The 16,044-nt window shown below is 40.4% G+C and overlaps 1 protein-coding gene across 13 annotated transcripts in view; it reads left to right on the forward strand.

Annotated features, from left to right (window-relative positions):
- ASPH (aspartate beta-hydroxylase) overlaps nucleotides 1-16,044 on the forward strand; it is a 202,867-nt gene that overhangs the window by 128,313 nt on the left and 58,510 nt on the right. For all 13 annotated transcript variants that reach the window (XM_033126574.1, XM_033126578.1, XM_033126575.1 and 10 more), the window contains 2 exons: nucleotides 5,925-6,010; nucleotides 11,980-12,066. In XM_033126574.1, coding sequence (XP_032982465.1) covers nucleotides 5,925-6,010; nucleotides 11,980-12,066 — 173 coding nt within the window. The remainder of the gene's footprint in view (nucleotides 1-5,924; nucleotides 6,011-11,979; nucleotides 12,067-16,044) is intronic.

The following is a 16,044-nucleotide window of genomic DNA, read 5'->3' on the forward strand; positions in this document are numbered from 1 at the left end:
ACTTGTATACATTTTTTGGCACCCCTGGTATACAGCATTTCATGTGAGTTTGAGTTTGGAGAAATTCTCATTCTCTGTCTCTCTCTCTGTCTCTTATTAAATTAAGGTCTTTAATTAACCATACAAAACTGTATCAAAAGCAAAAGAGCAGCCCAGGGCAAGAGCAGATACCAGGACCCTCAGCATGGGCGTCCAGAAGCCCTCCTCTGGGGAGGGGTGGAGAGCTTTAGCTGCCCACTCTTTGTCTTGCATGTTTTCAAAAGCTCGATTTGTGCTATTGTAGTTGGGGTGTACATCTTCTCTCAACAAAACTTATACCCCTTAAACATGCACTTTGGTCCTCTCCTGGCTCTTGAAGCAGGCTCAGCATCACTAAGGCCACGTCCTCAGATGTGGGGAGAAAGCAAGTCAGTGCCCGGGGTCCCTGAGCAACATCTCCACCCTGAGCTTTCCAAAATTCTGGAAAGTCTGGACTCCCATAATAAGAACATTTACATATAGGGCCCTTCCTCCAAGCAAAAGGAAATGTTTAGCCTTTTACTTACTAGAAAAATAACTAGTGATGAAAGTACAAGTTCCCAACTGTGATTGAATTGCAAAGTAAATACTCTTTCCTCTGCCTGGACTGCTACCTCTCTTTGGGTCCTCGATATACTTAAGTCCTCAGTTTCCCTCCTTCCTTCCAAATAGATTAGTACCACTTGGGTCGACCCTTGTACACATTCCGCTAAAGGGGAATTATCCATTTATATCTTTCTCCCCTTAAGACTGTAGCCTCCTTGAGGAAGGTTCTGTTGAATTCCCAGCACCTAGTAAAATCCTTGGAACACAGTGGCAAATAGTGGAAGGAAGGAAGGAAGGAAGGAAGGAAGGAAGGAAGAAAGGAAGGAAGGAAGGAAGGAAGGAAAAAAGGAAGGAGGGAAGGAAAGAAGGAAGGAAGGAAGTCAGTGAACAAGGTTGGTCTCAAGCCAAGTCCTGTGGCTCTATAGTTACACACTGAAGAACAGTGATGGTTTGGTATAGTTCAAGAGTAGTCAACGAGAGAGAGAGAGAGAGGATGGCTCCTCGGAGGGTTGAATGAATGACAAGGAAGGGGGGCATTCAAAAGCAGGAAAGGTATCTGGGATAATAAATAAGGAAAATATACAGATGTCATTGGAGGCCTAGTTAGTAGGTCTAGAAGAGCATTTTTTTCGTCTTGTTTTGTGCCGGGTGAATTTGAATTACCTCCTGATGGGTTCATGGAGGGAGGGGCTAAAAACCAGACTGAATTTTACTTTATTAAAGTATGGTTTTATGACCAAATGTTTTTCATACTGCTATGCCTCTAATAAGAGTCATTGAGAATCATGCGGCTTGTCTCCTCCTTATAACTTTTTTGTTAAGTCAGTGGTGAGGTATAATTTACTTACATACAGTAAATCAAAACTATATGTATCTGAGTGTGCATTGATGAATTTTGACATATGCATAGGCATCTAGATACAGTTTATCCACCACAGGTAAGATACAGAACTTTGTGCCCCCAGAATTCTCTTGTATCCTTTGTAGTCAACCCTTTTCCCCACCCCCAGCCTCTGAAACCACTTATCTGTTTTCTTTCTCTACAGTTTTTCCTTTTCCAAAATGCTGTGTAAGGTGAATCACCCAGTCAGTGGTCTTTTGAATATGGACTCTTTCATTTACATAATGCATTTGAGATGTAGCCCTGTCGTTGCGGGTATTGGCATTATGGCTGAGTAGTATTCCATTGTATTGCTATACCACACATTGTCTATTCGCCACTTGATAGACATTTGGGTTTTTTCTACTTTGGGCTCTTACGAACAGAGCTGCAGTGAATATGCATGTTTGAGTCTTTGTGTGGATGTACATATGTTTTCATGTCTCTTGGGTAGGTAACCAGGAGCAGGATTGCTTGGATGGCATTCTAAGGAATTTGTTTTCATTTGGTGTGTTTGAGAGATCCACGGGTGTATTTTAAGTAGTGGAGTGACATGGACAGATTGTGTTTCAGAAAGATCTAGAGGACAGTATGGCATGGGGACAGATGGGAAGCAAGGAAACTGGTTAGGAAATTGTTGCTTTCTGTCTACATTGTGGCAGAGCCTGCCATTTTTGTTACTCTCTTCAAAGGAACGGGTCTAGGACATAGAGTCATATAAAGATTCTGTTTTTATTGGTGGTGAGCTTCTCCCCATGGACCATAATATAAAAATATCCTCCATGGAATAAGTGGAAGTCAAAGGGAATCACCGTCAATTTTTATATGATCTAAGGATACTAAGGATACTATGCCATAGTACCATTAGTGTTTTTCTCATGCCTTTAATTATTTTATTTTCCTTCTTTTCCTTTTTATTTACTCTTTAACCTTTCAACTATGGCATGGCAAGGGAACTAAAGGTTTCAAATGAAGCTGGTTGTTTTTTTTTGTTTTCCTTTTTTGTGGTTTTGGATAAGGATAAAACATTTGTAATGGTAGCAATTTTTTAAAACTACAAAGCTTAATATAGCATAGAGAGCTTCCTCCTAAACCATTTTACAAAATCCACATTCAACAAAATTAACATTCCAGTACCTTCTAGGTCTACTTTGAAAGACTATTAACATGGATTAAATCAACTGAAACTTAGGAGCACAGGATTTCCCACTTCAAAGAGGCTTTAAGAGAACCAGCCCATGTCACGCATTTGTACATGAGAAAACTGAGGCCCAAAGGACTTGAGAGAGTGCTCCCCAGTCCTGTCACAACCAAGAGAACCCACTGTCACGTCAGCGACAGGCTGCACGCAGGACCCTGTACCTTCCCAGAACAAGGAGGAAGAGATCTGTGGTTTGCTTTTTTTTACAATGGAGAAAATTGCCTTGGACTTTTTATACATTTAAAAATAAAAATGGCCATGATACGAAAAAACTTGAATTTCAAAGAGAGGAACAAGAGTTAGGAACTATTTATTAAATGGGAAGATATATGAAAAGATGAGAGGAATTTCTTAGTATGAGGTTGGTGCAAAAGTAATTGCGGTTTTTGATATTATTTTTAACCATTTAAACCACAATTAGCTTTGCATCAACCCAATAATAGGTGTTATGAGATTTTTAAAATACTTTTTCTATTTTTTTGATGATATTGAAAATTTTTGACACTAAGGTACTTAATCAGACCATGTAATGAGCCTGTTATTTTAATGTTGACTATTTTACATGTCCTGAAAACTGCCAAGTTTTTTTTTTTCTTCTTGTAAATAAATCTCATGTTAACTTGAACTGTAAAACATGGGCGCTGTATTTAGGAAAACCGATGATGCTAGCTAGCAGTAAAGCCCTCTACTGAGATGCACGCCAAGCTTCCCTGGTCCCACTGGCACTTTGCTGACAGACACTTCTGCAAAACCAAAATGAGCAATTGAGAGACATAAGCCGGTGCTGAGGAGACAAGATACTAACTCCCACCCCTACAGATCCACATCTCACTCACATGTCAATTCATTTTCCGTATCTTCAGCATGTACACTAACCCATAATGACGTGCAGTTGAAAATGCCCGTTATTCACTATTTTTTCAGGCTCTGCTTTAGACATTTGTGTTTTTCAACAGTAGAGGGCCTGAGGGCTGAGGGAGGGGAAAAGAGGAAAGTGGAATAAACAAAAGAGCACAGCAATTTTTAAAATGCACAAGGAATGAAATAAAGGAAAGGTGATCAGAGTATCAGTTTTTTTACTGATAAAAGAGTTATATTAAAGAATGGGGCTGAGATGAGCAGGAATAATAGGTTTCTTAATATTGAACCCCCGAATTAGACATCCCCGCCCACTCCAGGTGGCATGGAACAGCTCTCCTTCTCCCATGGGGGGCCCTCCCTGTAGGGTGCTCAGTGCATCCGGAGCTCAGTGTATGCTCCTGGGGGAGGAGAAGCGGTGAGACTCAGCTGCACAAGCTTGGCTCTCCCCCAGCGCAGTAATCAGGTAAGTCACACCATCTCCCCTGCGGGGACCTAGGCAGGAGGCTAAGAATTTCTAGGAAACCTCCCTCCTTTTGAAACCATTTTAGTCGTAAATAAGTGTCCCCTTCTTCCTGTGTGGATGAGATAAGGAGGTGTCAAGGGACTAACCTTTTAGAATCTCAATGCCCACATCTGTGAAGTTAAATTTCTTGTGTCCAGGAAGTTGAGAGAATAAAAGGAGACATATGTAAAGCACCGGGTGTGGAGACTGGCAGACGGGCACAGAGTGAATGCTAAAGAATAGTAGCAATTCCATTCAGTCTGCATTCGGGTAATTTCACGTGGCCCTTCTTTGCCCTGTTTTACTTGTGTTCTCCAACTAGGTTTGTGATTTGGATAACCAGATAAATGTGGCATCATCCTCTGAAGTAGGGTAAATAAATGGAAGAACCGATTTGCGAGGAATAGCGAATTCCATTTCTGCCCTATTTCTGAGCTTGAGGCATCTCTGCCAGAAATCAGACACTTGGATTTATGATTTTTGTAATGCAGGAGAAAGTTAATTAATTTGTAGCTCAGTTTTGGAATTAAGCAGTTAAAGCCCTTTAGAGGGCTGAAGACTGACCCTGAAGAGTACAAGATCCCAGGGATCAGCAGATGGTAGGAGCCAGATGAGACAGGAAAGAAATGGAGAGGCCAGAGGCTAAAGAGGAAAATGAGGAGAGCAGGCAACACAAAAGTCAAGGAGAGTGATGGTTTCAGGAAGGAAGGAGGAGTCGATTATGTCAGATGCTGCAGCAGGATCAGGTAGGATAGGAAGAAAAGGGAACCGTCATTCTTGCCCAGAAGGCCATAGGCATCGTTAGCTCTCAGGTAGGGAGCACTTACTATATGCCAGACACTGTGCTATTTGCTCATGATTTAATTCTCAAAACCACCACCCCCTTATAGATTAGGGAAGGGAGGGCCTCAAAAGCCTAGTACGAGCTTGGCTTAGGTCACAGGGATGTGTGTGGAGGGATGTAACCTTTAGAAGGAGAACCCCTCCTCCTTTGTGACAGGATAGAGCAGAAACAATTGAATTTGTAGGTTTAATGTCAGACCACTGAGGAAGTTCTCTTCTGACTGTTCTCATTTCTCACTATCCCTCCCACTCCTCCCTGTTCCCCACCACCATTCCCCTTCTCTGTCTGGAACTTCTGGTTTCCCTTTCAAGGTTCCGCCCTTCTCATTCTCCTGGGGGGGAGAGAGAGAGAGAGAGACACAGAAGTGGGGGGAGGAGAGGAGAAGAAAGAGATAGAAACTGACCACTTGTATAAGTTATATGTGGAGACACTTTATAAAGAGTGTGCTTTTGAGCTAGCTGTTGAAGATTGGGCATATTTTCAACTGATGACAATAAGGAACAGGCCATTTTATTTGGAGAAAGTAGCGTCAGAAATGGCACAAAGCTGTCCGGGGGCCATGGGGCAGTCACTTTTGCTGAAGTCTGGGCTGTAGCCGGAGTGATAGATCCGTGATGCCATGGAAGGCCTTGAGTACTAGGCTAAGAAATTCTGTTTACTTGATTCCCTTGAGAGTAGCTTCGTATTTTTATCTTTATCTGATCAGAAACAGTAAACATATATTCAAAAACTCTTTGAAGCAGTTTTTTGAACTTAGCCAAGTTTATCATAAGAGTTTAGAAATCATACCTACCGTTTTCATTATAGAAAGTAGGTCAGTATCCTGAAAATTTCAGGATACCGGTATTCACCCAGTCCCCTGTGAACACCTTTGAACAAGTAGGGAAGGGCCGTGTTGCTGACGTCCTACTGGGGGTGGGTGAGCGGTGGGGAGGTGAGCCAGGAGAGTGCTTGCTCCTCAGTTGTAATGTGGGACCAATGCTAGATTTCTCATTACTTGTAAATCACTAGTCATAATGACTATTTCTAGATAAAAATAAAATAAAAAATAAAAACCTCTTTTTTCTTTCAGTTAAGAAAAAGAAGCCTAAACTATTAAATAAATTTGATAAGACTATTAAAGCTGAACTTGATGCTGCAGAAAAACTCCGTAAAAGGGTAGGTCGATGTTTTTGTTTTGCGCAGACGTGGAACGGTTTAGTTGTTAAATAAACTCGGGCATTACTCTTGATTTATTTTTTTTAATTGTTGAGAAACAATCTTTGAGTAGAGTGGATTTTTCCCCAGGGACATCAGCATTCCACATGAAATGAATCAAATGAAAAGAAAAATTGCAGCTGTAACAGCTGAAGAGAAATAGAATTTACCTTCAGGCCACCTGACTGGGAGTCAGCCCACTTCCATCACATTCTAGTCATACGGCTTTGAGCAAATCACTTGGCCGTTCTGAACCTCAGTGTTCTTATTTAAAAAAATAATAAGAATAATAATTCTGTGTCTTATTTGGTTTTTGTAAAGATCTAATGAGATTTGAAAAAAAAATCATCAACTCTGTCATGTACCATACAAGTGGAGGTTTTAACTTTATAGCACCTCAATCCAAAACAAGAAAACAGGTAAGTTCAGTACACAGGATAGTTACTGTTAGGTGAAATAACATTAGGTTTAACATTCTTCTTACTTGAGGTTAAACTTAGGCACCTCCAGTTTTCAGGGTGACTTTTATGTTTTGCTCTGTCATCAGTTAATTTGAAATATTATTTGCATTTGTTTCTAGATATTACAATTTTTGAAAATAGTGGATTCACACTAGATGAAGTTATTTGCTTTCTTGACTTGGTCACATTCATCTAATTACCAGGCCAAATATTTATTATTATGCACTTAATAATACATTATTATGTATTTAATAACATGTATTATTAAATACATCTTCATTTAATCATCTACTTGTTCTTCAGGGAAATTTCTCTTCTCTGTACTTGAATTTGTACTCTGCTTAATGTTCATTAGTTTTCCTGTAATATGCTTTTTTTTTCCATCAGTAGACTTTGGCTGCAAAAAAAAAAGGGGGGGGACTGTAAATAAATAAATAAGCAACAACAGTAAAAAAAAAAAAAAAAAAAAAACCAAGTTAGAAACTAAAGTGGGACAGAAATGTGCTTCCCAGACATTTATTGGAAATGTACCAGCAGCCACGACGGCTTCTGTACTAGCATTAGACAAGATTCCCAAGCTACTACAATAAAAATGTAGTAACTCCAAAGAATGTTGCCACAGAGTCATTGTTCACTAAATTAACCACACAGAATGATTTCTGAGTCTGTCTTATTCAACTTTATAAAATTAAGCCATCCACTATTTGTAGGGAATTTGCATTTCTTAGTAGAAGTGAAGCAGAACTCTTCTTTTTCTATCACCTTGTTTGGCGTTCTCCACTTTCTCTGTACTAAATGCCTTATATGAAAATGTGGAATACCAATTTCACAGGTGACTTTTGGGATAAAGAACAAATGAACAGCTTTACAGATGGATTTTTTAATGTAATTATAATGAATGATAAAGAAGGGCTCAGTTATCCAGGGGCACATAAGTCAGTGGGACGTAAAAGTGCTAGAACAATCCATAGGGTATTCTGTGGTTCTTGCTTATTTAGAGAAATTATGATGCTTTCCTTAAGGAGTACCCTGAATCTATAACAGGGTAAATAAAAGAGGAAGAAATTTCCACAAAGGCAATTCCTGCTTCTGAAACAACAGGGAGCCAAATTATTGACTGAATCATCAGCATAATGAAGTCTTTATGGTGGTTGTTTTTATAGCTGGTATTTTCAAATGGTGCAACTGACTGCACTGAAATATCGAGGCCCTGCTAAGGCATGACCTACGCAGAAGACGTCCAATCTCAGTTCACGTCCTAGCTTCAAATACTGTGCTACATGGAAGTACGAGGTCACTAATATTTCTTCTTCAGAAATGTATAGATCAGATCATATTTCAATGATCTGTTTTACAAAAATAATATTTATTGTTTAAAACTCCTTTGTGCCCCCAGAAATTTGAGATTAATAATTTGAGATTATATACTAACATATTTGTTTATTTGTTGGAATCATTTATTATTATTGTTGTGTTATAAGTGACCAAAGGAGAGAGAAAGGGAAACTTGACGCCAGAGTAAGTCGGCACACAAAAGTTCAGACGGCAGGCTCTAAGCAGTGCTAGCAATGTAGTAAACTGTTGACATCACACTGTAAGATGAATAGTGTTCATCAGAATAGCTGTTCTGCCCCAAGTCCAGAGAGAGACTTCCTGCTGGTCTTCATACAGGCTACCCCGGTGGACTGCACAGCCTCCATAACATCAGGCCAGCAGATTCTACGTCTGCAGGGTGTGTCTTAAGGTCCTTTTGCCACTGGCCTCAGGCGAAAACAGTGGGGCCCAAGGACATGTCTCTCCAGAGAACTGTCTTGGTCCGTAGAATAAAATATAAGCTATGAAGCACTGATGATTTTCAGGCAGTTTTTCACAAGCATTATATCTTGCAGTTGAGTTTTTTTAAATCAGACTCTCACAATAGTGTTAAAAGCTATATTCTCTGGTTAGAACCTGGGGAAGGGAAGTCTCTTTAGGCTAAAAGCAAAAACATTTACTTTGCCAGATGGTCCCTTAAGAAAGCCACATGGCTTCTGTCTTGAGGGGATCCAAAGGATGCTGAGGAGAGAGTCAAAATACTCCTTTTTTTTTTTTTTTTTAATAACTTTGATGCCCAACTTAGGGAGTATCAAGTAGAAACAAAATACAATGCAAATTTGTCATGAATATTGTTATTCCTGTGTGTGTTAAATCTGATATTAGTTCATTTAGCATGATTTTCACAAAAACAGCCTCAACATTTGCAATTTTAAGTTGCACAGGCATGTGGTAGGCTGAAAATGGTCCCCCGAAAGATATCCATGTCCTAATGTCTTTTAGGAATCTATAAACGTTACTGTATTTGGAGAAAGGAACTTTGCAGGTATGATTAAGGATCTTAAGATGGAGAGTTATGCTGAGCTATCCAGTTGGGCCCTAAATGCAAGAGGCAGAGAGAAATTTGATAGAAACAAAAAGGAGAAGGCACACACACAGGGGAGCAGGCAACATGAAGACTCAAGTGGAGACTGGAGTGATGCATCCACAAGTCAAGAAACACTGTTGGGAGACAAGGAAGAGATTCTCCCCTGGAGTCTCTGGAGGAAGCAAGTCTCTGCCGACACCTTGGTTTCAGCCCAGTGAAGCTGATGTGGACTTCTGTTCTCCAGAACTGTGAGAGAGTAAATTTCTGTTGTTTTAAGCCACCGGTGGAGTTTATGGTAATTTGTTATAGCAGCCACAGGAAATTAATACAAGGTAGTTAGAAGAAAGCCACACAGAAGAAGATATTTAACATGACTTCATCCCCTGAAATCATTCACAGAAGAAATAAAATAGTGGTTTTAAAAACTATTATCCAAAATAGACCAAAAAAAAAAAAAAAAGAAAGCTACTTAAAATTCAACAATAAGAAAACAAACAACTTCAGTAAAAAATGAGCCAAAGACCTTAGCAGACCCCTGACCAAAGAAGACATACAGATGGCAAATAAGCATATGGACAGATGCTCCACATCATGTGTCATCAGGGAAATGCAAATTAAAACAGCCCTGAGATACCTCCACACACCTATTAAAATGGCCAAAATCCAGAACACTGACAACACCAAATGCTGGTGAGAATGTGGAGCATCAAGAATTGGCGTTCATCACTGGTGGGAATGCAAAATGGTGCAGCCATTTGGGAGACAGTTTGGTGGCTTCTTACAAAACTAAACATGATCCAGAAATCCTGCTCTTTGGTATTTACCCAAAGGAACTGAAAACTTATGTCCACATGAAATCTTGCACGTGGATGTTTATAGCAGCTTTATTCACAGTTGCCAAAACTTGGAAGCAACCAAGGTGTCCTTCAGTGGGTGAATGGATAAACTGGTACATCCAGACAATGAAATATTATTCATGACTAAAAAGAAATGAGCTATCAAACCATGAAAAGACATGGAGGAAACTTAAGTGCATATTACTCCGTGAAAGAAGCTAATCTGAAAAGGCTGCCTACTGTATGATTACAACTGTGTGACATTCTGGAAAATGCAAAACTATGGAGACAGTAAAAGGATCATTGGTTGTCAGGATGAGTGCTGGGGTGGGGGTGGGGAAGGATGAATAGACAAAAAACAGAGGATTTTTAGGGCAATGAAACTACTCTATGATACCAACATGGTGGATACAGCCCATATACAATTGTCTAAACCCACAGGATGTACAACACCAAGAGTGAACGTTAGAGTAAACTAGGAACTTTGGGTGATGATGATGTGTCAAGGTAGGTTCACTGATTGTAGCAAATGTACTGCTCTGGGTGGGATGTTGCTTACGGGGGAAGCTGTGCTTACGTTGGGGTGGTGGGTGTATGCAACACCTCTATGCTTTCCTCTCAACTTTACTGTGAACCTAAAACTACTCTAAAAAAGATTAATATTGTGAGACGGACAGCATGTTTTAAATCGTGATACAATTATTTCTGACAATAAATATAACTTAGAAAATGTTCCTGGCTTGATTTCTCTCTACATCCGAGTTCTCGTTCACTCTGCATAACCTGTCTATCAGGTAAGGGCCTTACCTGGGACGGGCCCCATCATCTTGTGCTGGCACACACACCTCCCCCACCACACACACACACACACCACAGTAATAATAACGATAACAATAATGAGTAGCGTTGTCCAACGCTTCCGGTGCTCTCTGCAGTGTCTACATACATTTTATGTATGTCATCAGATTGACCTTTACAGCGGTCCCACAGGGTAGTCAAGGACCCTCATTATCCCCATCTGACGGATGAGGCACCTAAGGCAAAGTCATGAGTAACTTGCCACAGGTGACACACCTGCTAAGTGGCAGAACCCAGACTCTCAGCAGTCAGCCTGGCTCCAGATCCTGAGCGCGTGACCACTACAATATGCGTATATTTTCCACCAGCCCCTCAGCACCACTCCTGGGCCTCCAAGAAGGAAAAGAAAACCTCCTTCTTTGATGATATCTGGCTAAAGGAATGATTGATTTGAAGGAACTTTGATATGGATGTTGCCTGACTCCTCTCTAGTGAGTCAAGTCTTTCGGAAGTAGGTGTAAAGAACAGTTGCATAGTGCTGTACAGTTTGCTTTGCATAGACACACGTGAGGGCAGCTTTGTTGTGTGACAACTCACTCGGTGAGGGTCCACACCTATAAACCACAGTGAGCTTGCACGTACGTGCAGAACGAATGGATTTACCAATTTATAGGGAGCTGAGGGTGTGGGAAAGTCAACCCAGAACATCTGTCTCTAGCCCCTGGCTCCGAATATGCTCGTCCTGCAGCCCCCGTTAGAAACCAGGAGACGCGTTTCAGCCTGTGGAATGGCACTGATGGAGTGAGGTGGCCCTCCCCAAGTCTACCTGTTGCACATCCTCTGTTCCTCTCTACACTGATGGTCAGACACCTATCAGACATCTTCTTAGGGCCCCGTGTGAGCTCCAGGAGGGGTCATGTGACACAGAGGCCATGAGGTGCTCCAGGCAACCAGACGAGTCAACCCTCACGTCCAGCGGGTGACAGGAACTGTGGCCAAGTGGCCCTCTCATCCTGCATGCTTATTGCTCACCGTTTGAACCAGCACTTCAGGCTTCTCATCACAGACCCCACATACTAGCTGCCAGCAGTATTGTTACCTCAACTTAAAAACCTAAATATTTTCTTTAAGAATGTGTGTAGAAACGGTGCATATATATGAAGAACGCAATGTCTTTACTGAAGACTCGTATGACATCATTTGTCAGGTTTAAGTCTTTTAAGAAATAAAGCATATCGATGTTCATTCCTAGTTTTATATTTCCCTAATACAGTTAATTATTTTGAACCTTACATAAAACTGTCTTTTAATTCAGAATGGAGTCCAGGAAATTTCGACAAAATTTCTTGGTAAATATTAAAAAAAACATATTGAATAGCATGCATTTGAACTTACTGTATTTATTGTATTTATGTTATTACCTCTTCCTAACAGGGAAAAATTGAGGAAGCAGTGGCTGCATTTGAAGGACTAGTTCGCAAATACCCTCAGAGTCCACGGGCGAGATATGGGAGGGCACAGGTATTCTGAAACCCTTCTACTTGGATAACTGGTTTTGCCTTCCATGTGTTCTGTGTACTTGGAGTTTTCACTGCCCACTCTGCATTTTCTTTTTCCTTTCTAACTTCTATACAGAATCAATTTCTCATGCATATGCATAAACTCAAGCAAGAAACACTTTTAAATAAGACAATTGATTATTGCTATTGTGTACTGATGAATTTAGTAACATTTTCCTGCGCCCCTCCAGATGGCTTCTCTCTGGTCCTGAAAAGTAAGAATAACATTTTTGTCAGTAATTTCTCATTCCATTTAGACCCACCGTAGAATTTTCACATTAGGCTCCTTAGAGCTTGAAGAACCTCAGTTTTATAACTAGAGGTTGCAAGTATGCTTAGGAAAGACTTTTTAAAAATATAAGTGTTTTCTGTAGTTTCTTTCAATAGACTCATTTCTCACCAGCTACCTTCTCCCTACCTCGTGCTCCCATCATCTCCTTTTTTATCTGACTTTCTCCATTTCCCAGCTCCTCCTTTCATGGAGCTTTGCCACACTCATCTGTAGTTTCATGTACCCACCATGTACCACATCTGTTTTAGGCCTTGGGATTTTCGTGAATACACTGGAGGTCTCTGTCCTTGTGGATCTTATTTTGCAGTGGAAGATATTTTACAAGTTACTCAAAAAATATTGAGTGAAAGCCCACTATGTGGCAGGCCCTGTCCAAGACACTGCAGATGTAGCCATGAACAAAACATACGGAGTTTTCATTGTAATGGTGAAGACAGTGCATGAGACAAATAAGAAATATATGCTTGTCCATGGCAAATGCTGAGGAGAAGCAACATACGGCAGAGTACAGTCATCGGGTGTGTGAGGGACGGGAAATACTGGCTAGGGTGGTGGGGGAAGGTGTACTGACAATGTGACATTTGAGCAAAGCCCTGAAAGTCTTTATAAATGAATATATATTTAAAGAATATTATAAAATGTTCAATAGACGAGATCTTCTTACATAATATGACATAAAGAAAAGACGGGAATGAAATCAAGAACGTACCTATTAAGAGTTTTTGGCTGTAGATAATGTGATTGAGAATGAAAGGGGGACAGCACTTTAGATAAGGTTATCGGAAAAGGCCTCTTTAGGGAGGTGACAAGTAGCTGAGATGTGACAAGGTTGTGGCAGGGGATGTCCAGGCAGAGGGAGCAGCAGGGGCAAAGGCCGTGATGCAGGGAAACAGTGTTGCCATAAGAAGCTTGAGGACAGAAAGAAGGGCTGCTGAGGGACAGTGAGTAGGGTAAGGTAGGCCAGGGCCTCCCGGAGTGCATTCTGTATGTACGGGGAAGCCATTGGAGCGTTTGTGCGTGGGTGTGATCATCGGTGGTTGGTTGGTTGGTTTGATCATCGAAGTTTGCTTTGGTCACTGGGTGGAGAATGGGTTATGGGGGCAAAAGTAGAAGCACGAATAGGACACCATAGCAAGGGCAGTGAGGATGTGGTGCTTTAGACTGTGCTCAGGGCCCTGGAGACGGGAGAAGCAGGCAGAGGCCAGAGCCAGAGGGACCTGATGATGGCTTAGCTGTAAGGCCAGAGAAAGGGAAGACCCCAGGGGACTCCCAGGCTTTGGGTTTGGCCCGCTGAGGAGAGGATAGTGCCAGGAACTGACCAGGAGGAGTGGTAGAGGAAAGGTTTGGGGGGCTGCCAAGTCAGAAGTTTGATTTCGGTCCTGTTAAATTTGTGATGTCCACTAGACATTCCAGTGGCTGTGTCAGGTAGAACATAGATTTATGGAGTCTGGAACTCAGGGTGAAAGCCAGGGCTGATACACAAATGTGTCAGGCAGTAAAGCTCCGGCCGGGTGGGAAACAATAGATGCAGAGCTACAGAAATTTTCCAGACCAAGGAGGAGCTGACAGCACCCCTTTGGAGGGGTCAGTGCAGTGACGTGTGTGTGACACTCACACAGGAACTAGTGCATCTATAGATAAAACAAGTATATTTTACTCTGAACTAAAGGTGGCAGCCACTCAAGATCCAGACGCTCAAATTCTTCCTACCTCCCATTGAAAACGTATTACATTTTTATTAATTAAATTTTAATGAATTAAGGTTGTGAAAAAGTAAAGCACGTAAGTTCCTCTTGTCTGTGGTACAGACCAGGATTAGCAGAGAGCAACTATATCATTTTCGTAAATTAATTTGATCAGTAATCCTCCCCATTTGCTAAATTGTATTGCTATTAAGCCAGAAAAAAATGAGTTTCCAAAAGATCTTGCCTATTGAAATAAGTGATGTGCTTTGTCACTAGTACGGACAGTCATTTGATTAAGAAAAGCATATTAACTAGAGAGAATAATGATTGATGCAGATGCTAATTTACTTATGGCAGAAATGTTTTGTGCTTTAGAATTTTTTCTTTATATGTGATTGTTAATTATGGGTACCAAAATCTAAATAAATGCACTATATTTTGCACAGGGAGATTGCTATATTTATACTTGTGTCCATATTTAACAGTAAGAATTTGAGATTTAGGCCTCAGGCACTATTTTTTGTCTCTAAACTATTATGCTACAAGGTGTTACTAATATTTACATTAATGTGCCATAAAGTAAAATGTAAGCATGGTAAATTAAATTTTAAGAGAGTAATAAAGGTCATTTAAAATGCATAGGAGTTTTAAAAATAAAAATTCAACAGAAGATGGACTTTAAAGGGAGGAATAAATGATGACTTTTTCATTCTTTGTTAGAAGATTAAATAATTACTTGGGAATAGCCCCACAAATTTTTAAAAATTCGGCAACATTAAGTTAAATACAAATTATAATGTCAATAATTTCTCAAATAGCGCTGATATTGTCTCATTCTTTGGACCACTGTGAAAATCAGTTTTGACCAAGTTCTCTGAACATCAGACACAAAATCTTGAATTATAAACTCAATTCACTGTGTTATCTTATACAAACCATTGATGCCTCGGAGGCAGAAAATGACCCATCTCCTGTGAAGCCTGGATGGGTTGAGTCAACAAAAGGCTTTGCGATGATAATATCCTACAACAATTGTTCAGTTTCACCTCAAATCATTTTATCTACAGATACTAAACTGATAAAAATCAATCTGTATAATTTTGATGTTCAAAGCAAAGCCTGTCAGTTTCATTCAGGAGATTTTTAAAGAATTATGTGCCTTTTTAATACTGGTATTTTCCCGATTCTGGAAATTGTAAAATGTTTATACTTCATGAAAATGATGGACCTTGGGATGGGTGGGAGGCAAGGGATATAGATTATAGATTATATCATTTTTCTCTCCTTGAAGATTGACAGGTTGAGTTTAGTTAGAGATTCCTGTTTCTGGAAAGAAGGATTATCTTGGTAGGCATTTGTCCTTAAACTAACCTTGAAGAGACCCTCCAGTTCCAAGATGTCTTTGGTAGTTTGAAGAGGCTACCAAATGAAGAAGGTGAACTCAATGGTCTCAGAAGGCTCTCAGCTCTCGGACTCGGGCATTCTGTGAAGTCTTCTATAAACCAGCGTGTTTTGGGAGAGTTAACTCTCCATAGCCAAACTCACAACAAACATGCCTAAACAGAACAGGCATCATATGAATGTATGAAAAGCCAAACGGTCAGGACGATCAGTACGGGTCATTGACATTGGACTTCCTCTGCTGATAGATAAGTATATTCTGGAGACCATTAACAGGTTTAAACAGATAGTTTTATGTTCTGAAGCTTTTCTCTGTCAAGCAAGGGTGAATTACCCTTTTCCAATCTAGACATTTTTGTCCTATCAATTTTCCTTTCCGTCTACTTCTATCTCTACTGCTTCAGTTCTCACCCTCTTCATCTTGGGAATCTTGTCCTAATCAATACATATTAACACGTTATTTTTTGTGTGTTATTTCCTGAAAAGCTTCCATCTGATATATTACAATTTGTGCTGATTCTTACTAATTTTTCACTTTGGGGTAGGGAAAGAGATGGATCAT

This window comes from Rhinolophus ferrumequinum, chromosome 14, assembly GCF_004115265.2.
Source record: "Rhinolophus ferrumequinum isolate MPI-CBG mRhiFer1 chromosome 14, mRhiFer1_v1.p, whole genome shotgun sequence".
Classification (NCBI taxonomy): Eukaryota; Metazoa; Chordata; class Mammalia; order Chiroptera; family Rhinolophidae; genus Rhinolophus; species Rhinolophus ferrumequinum.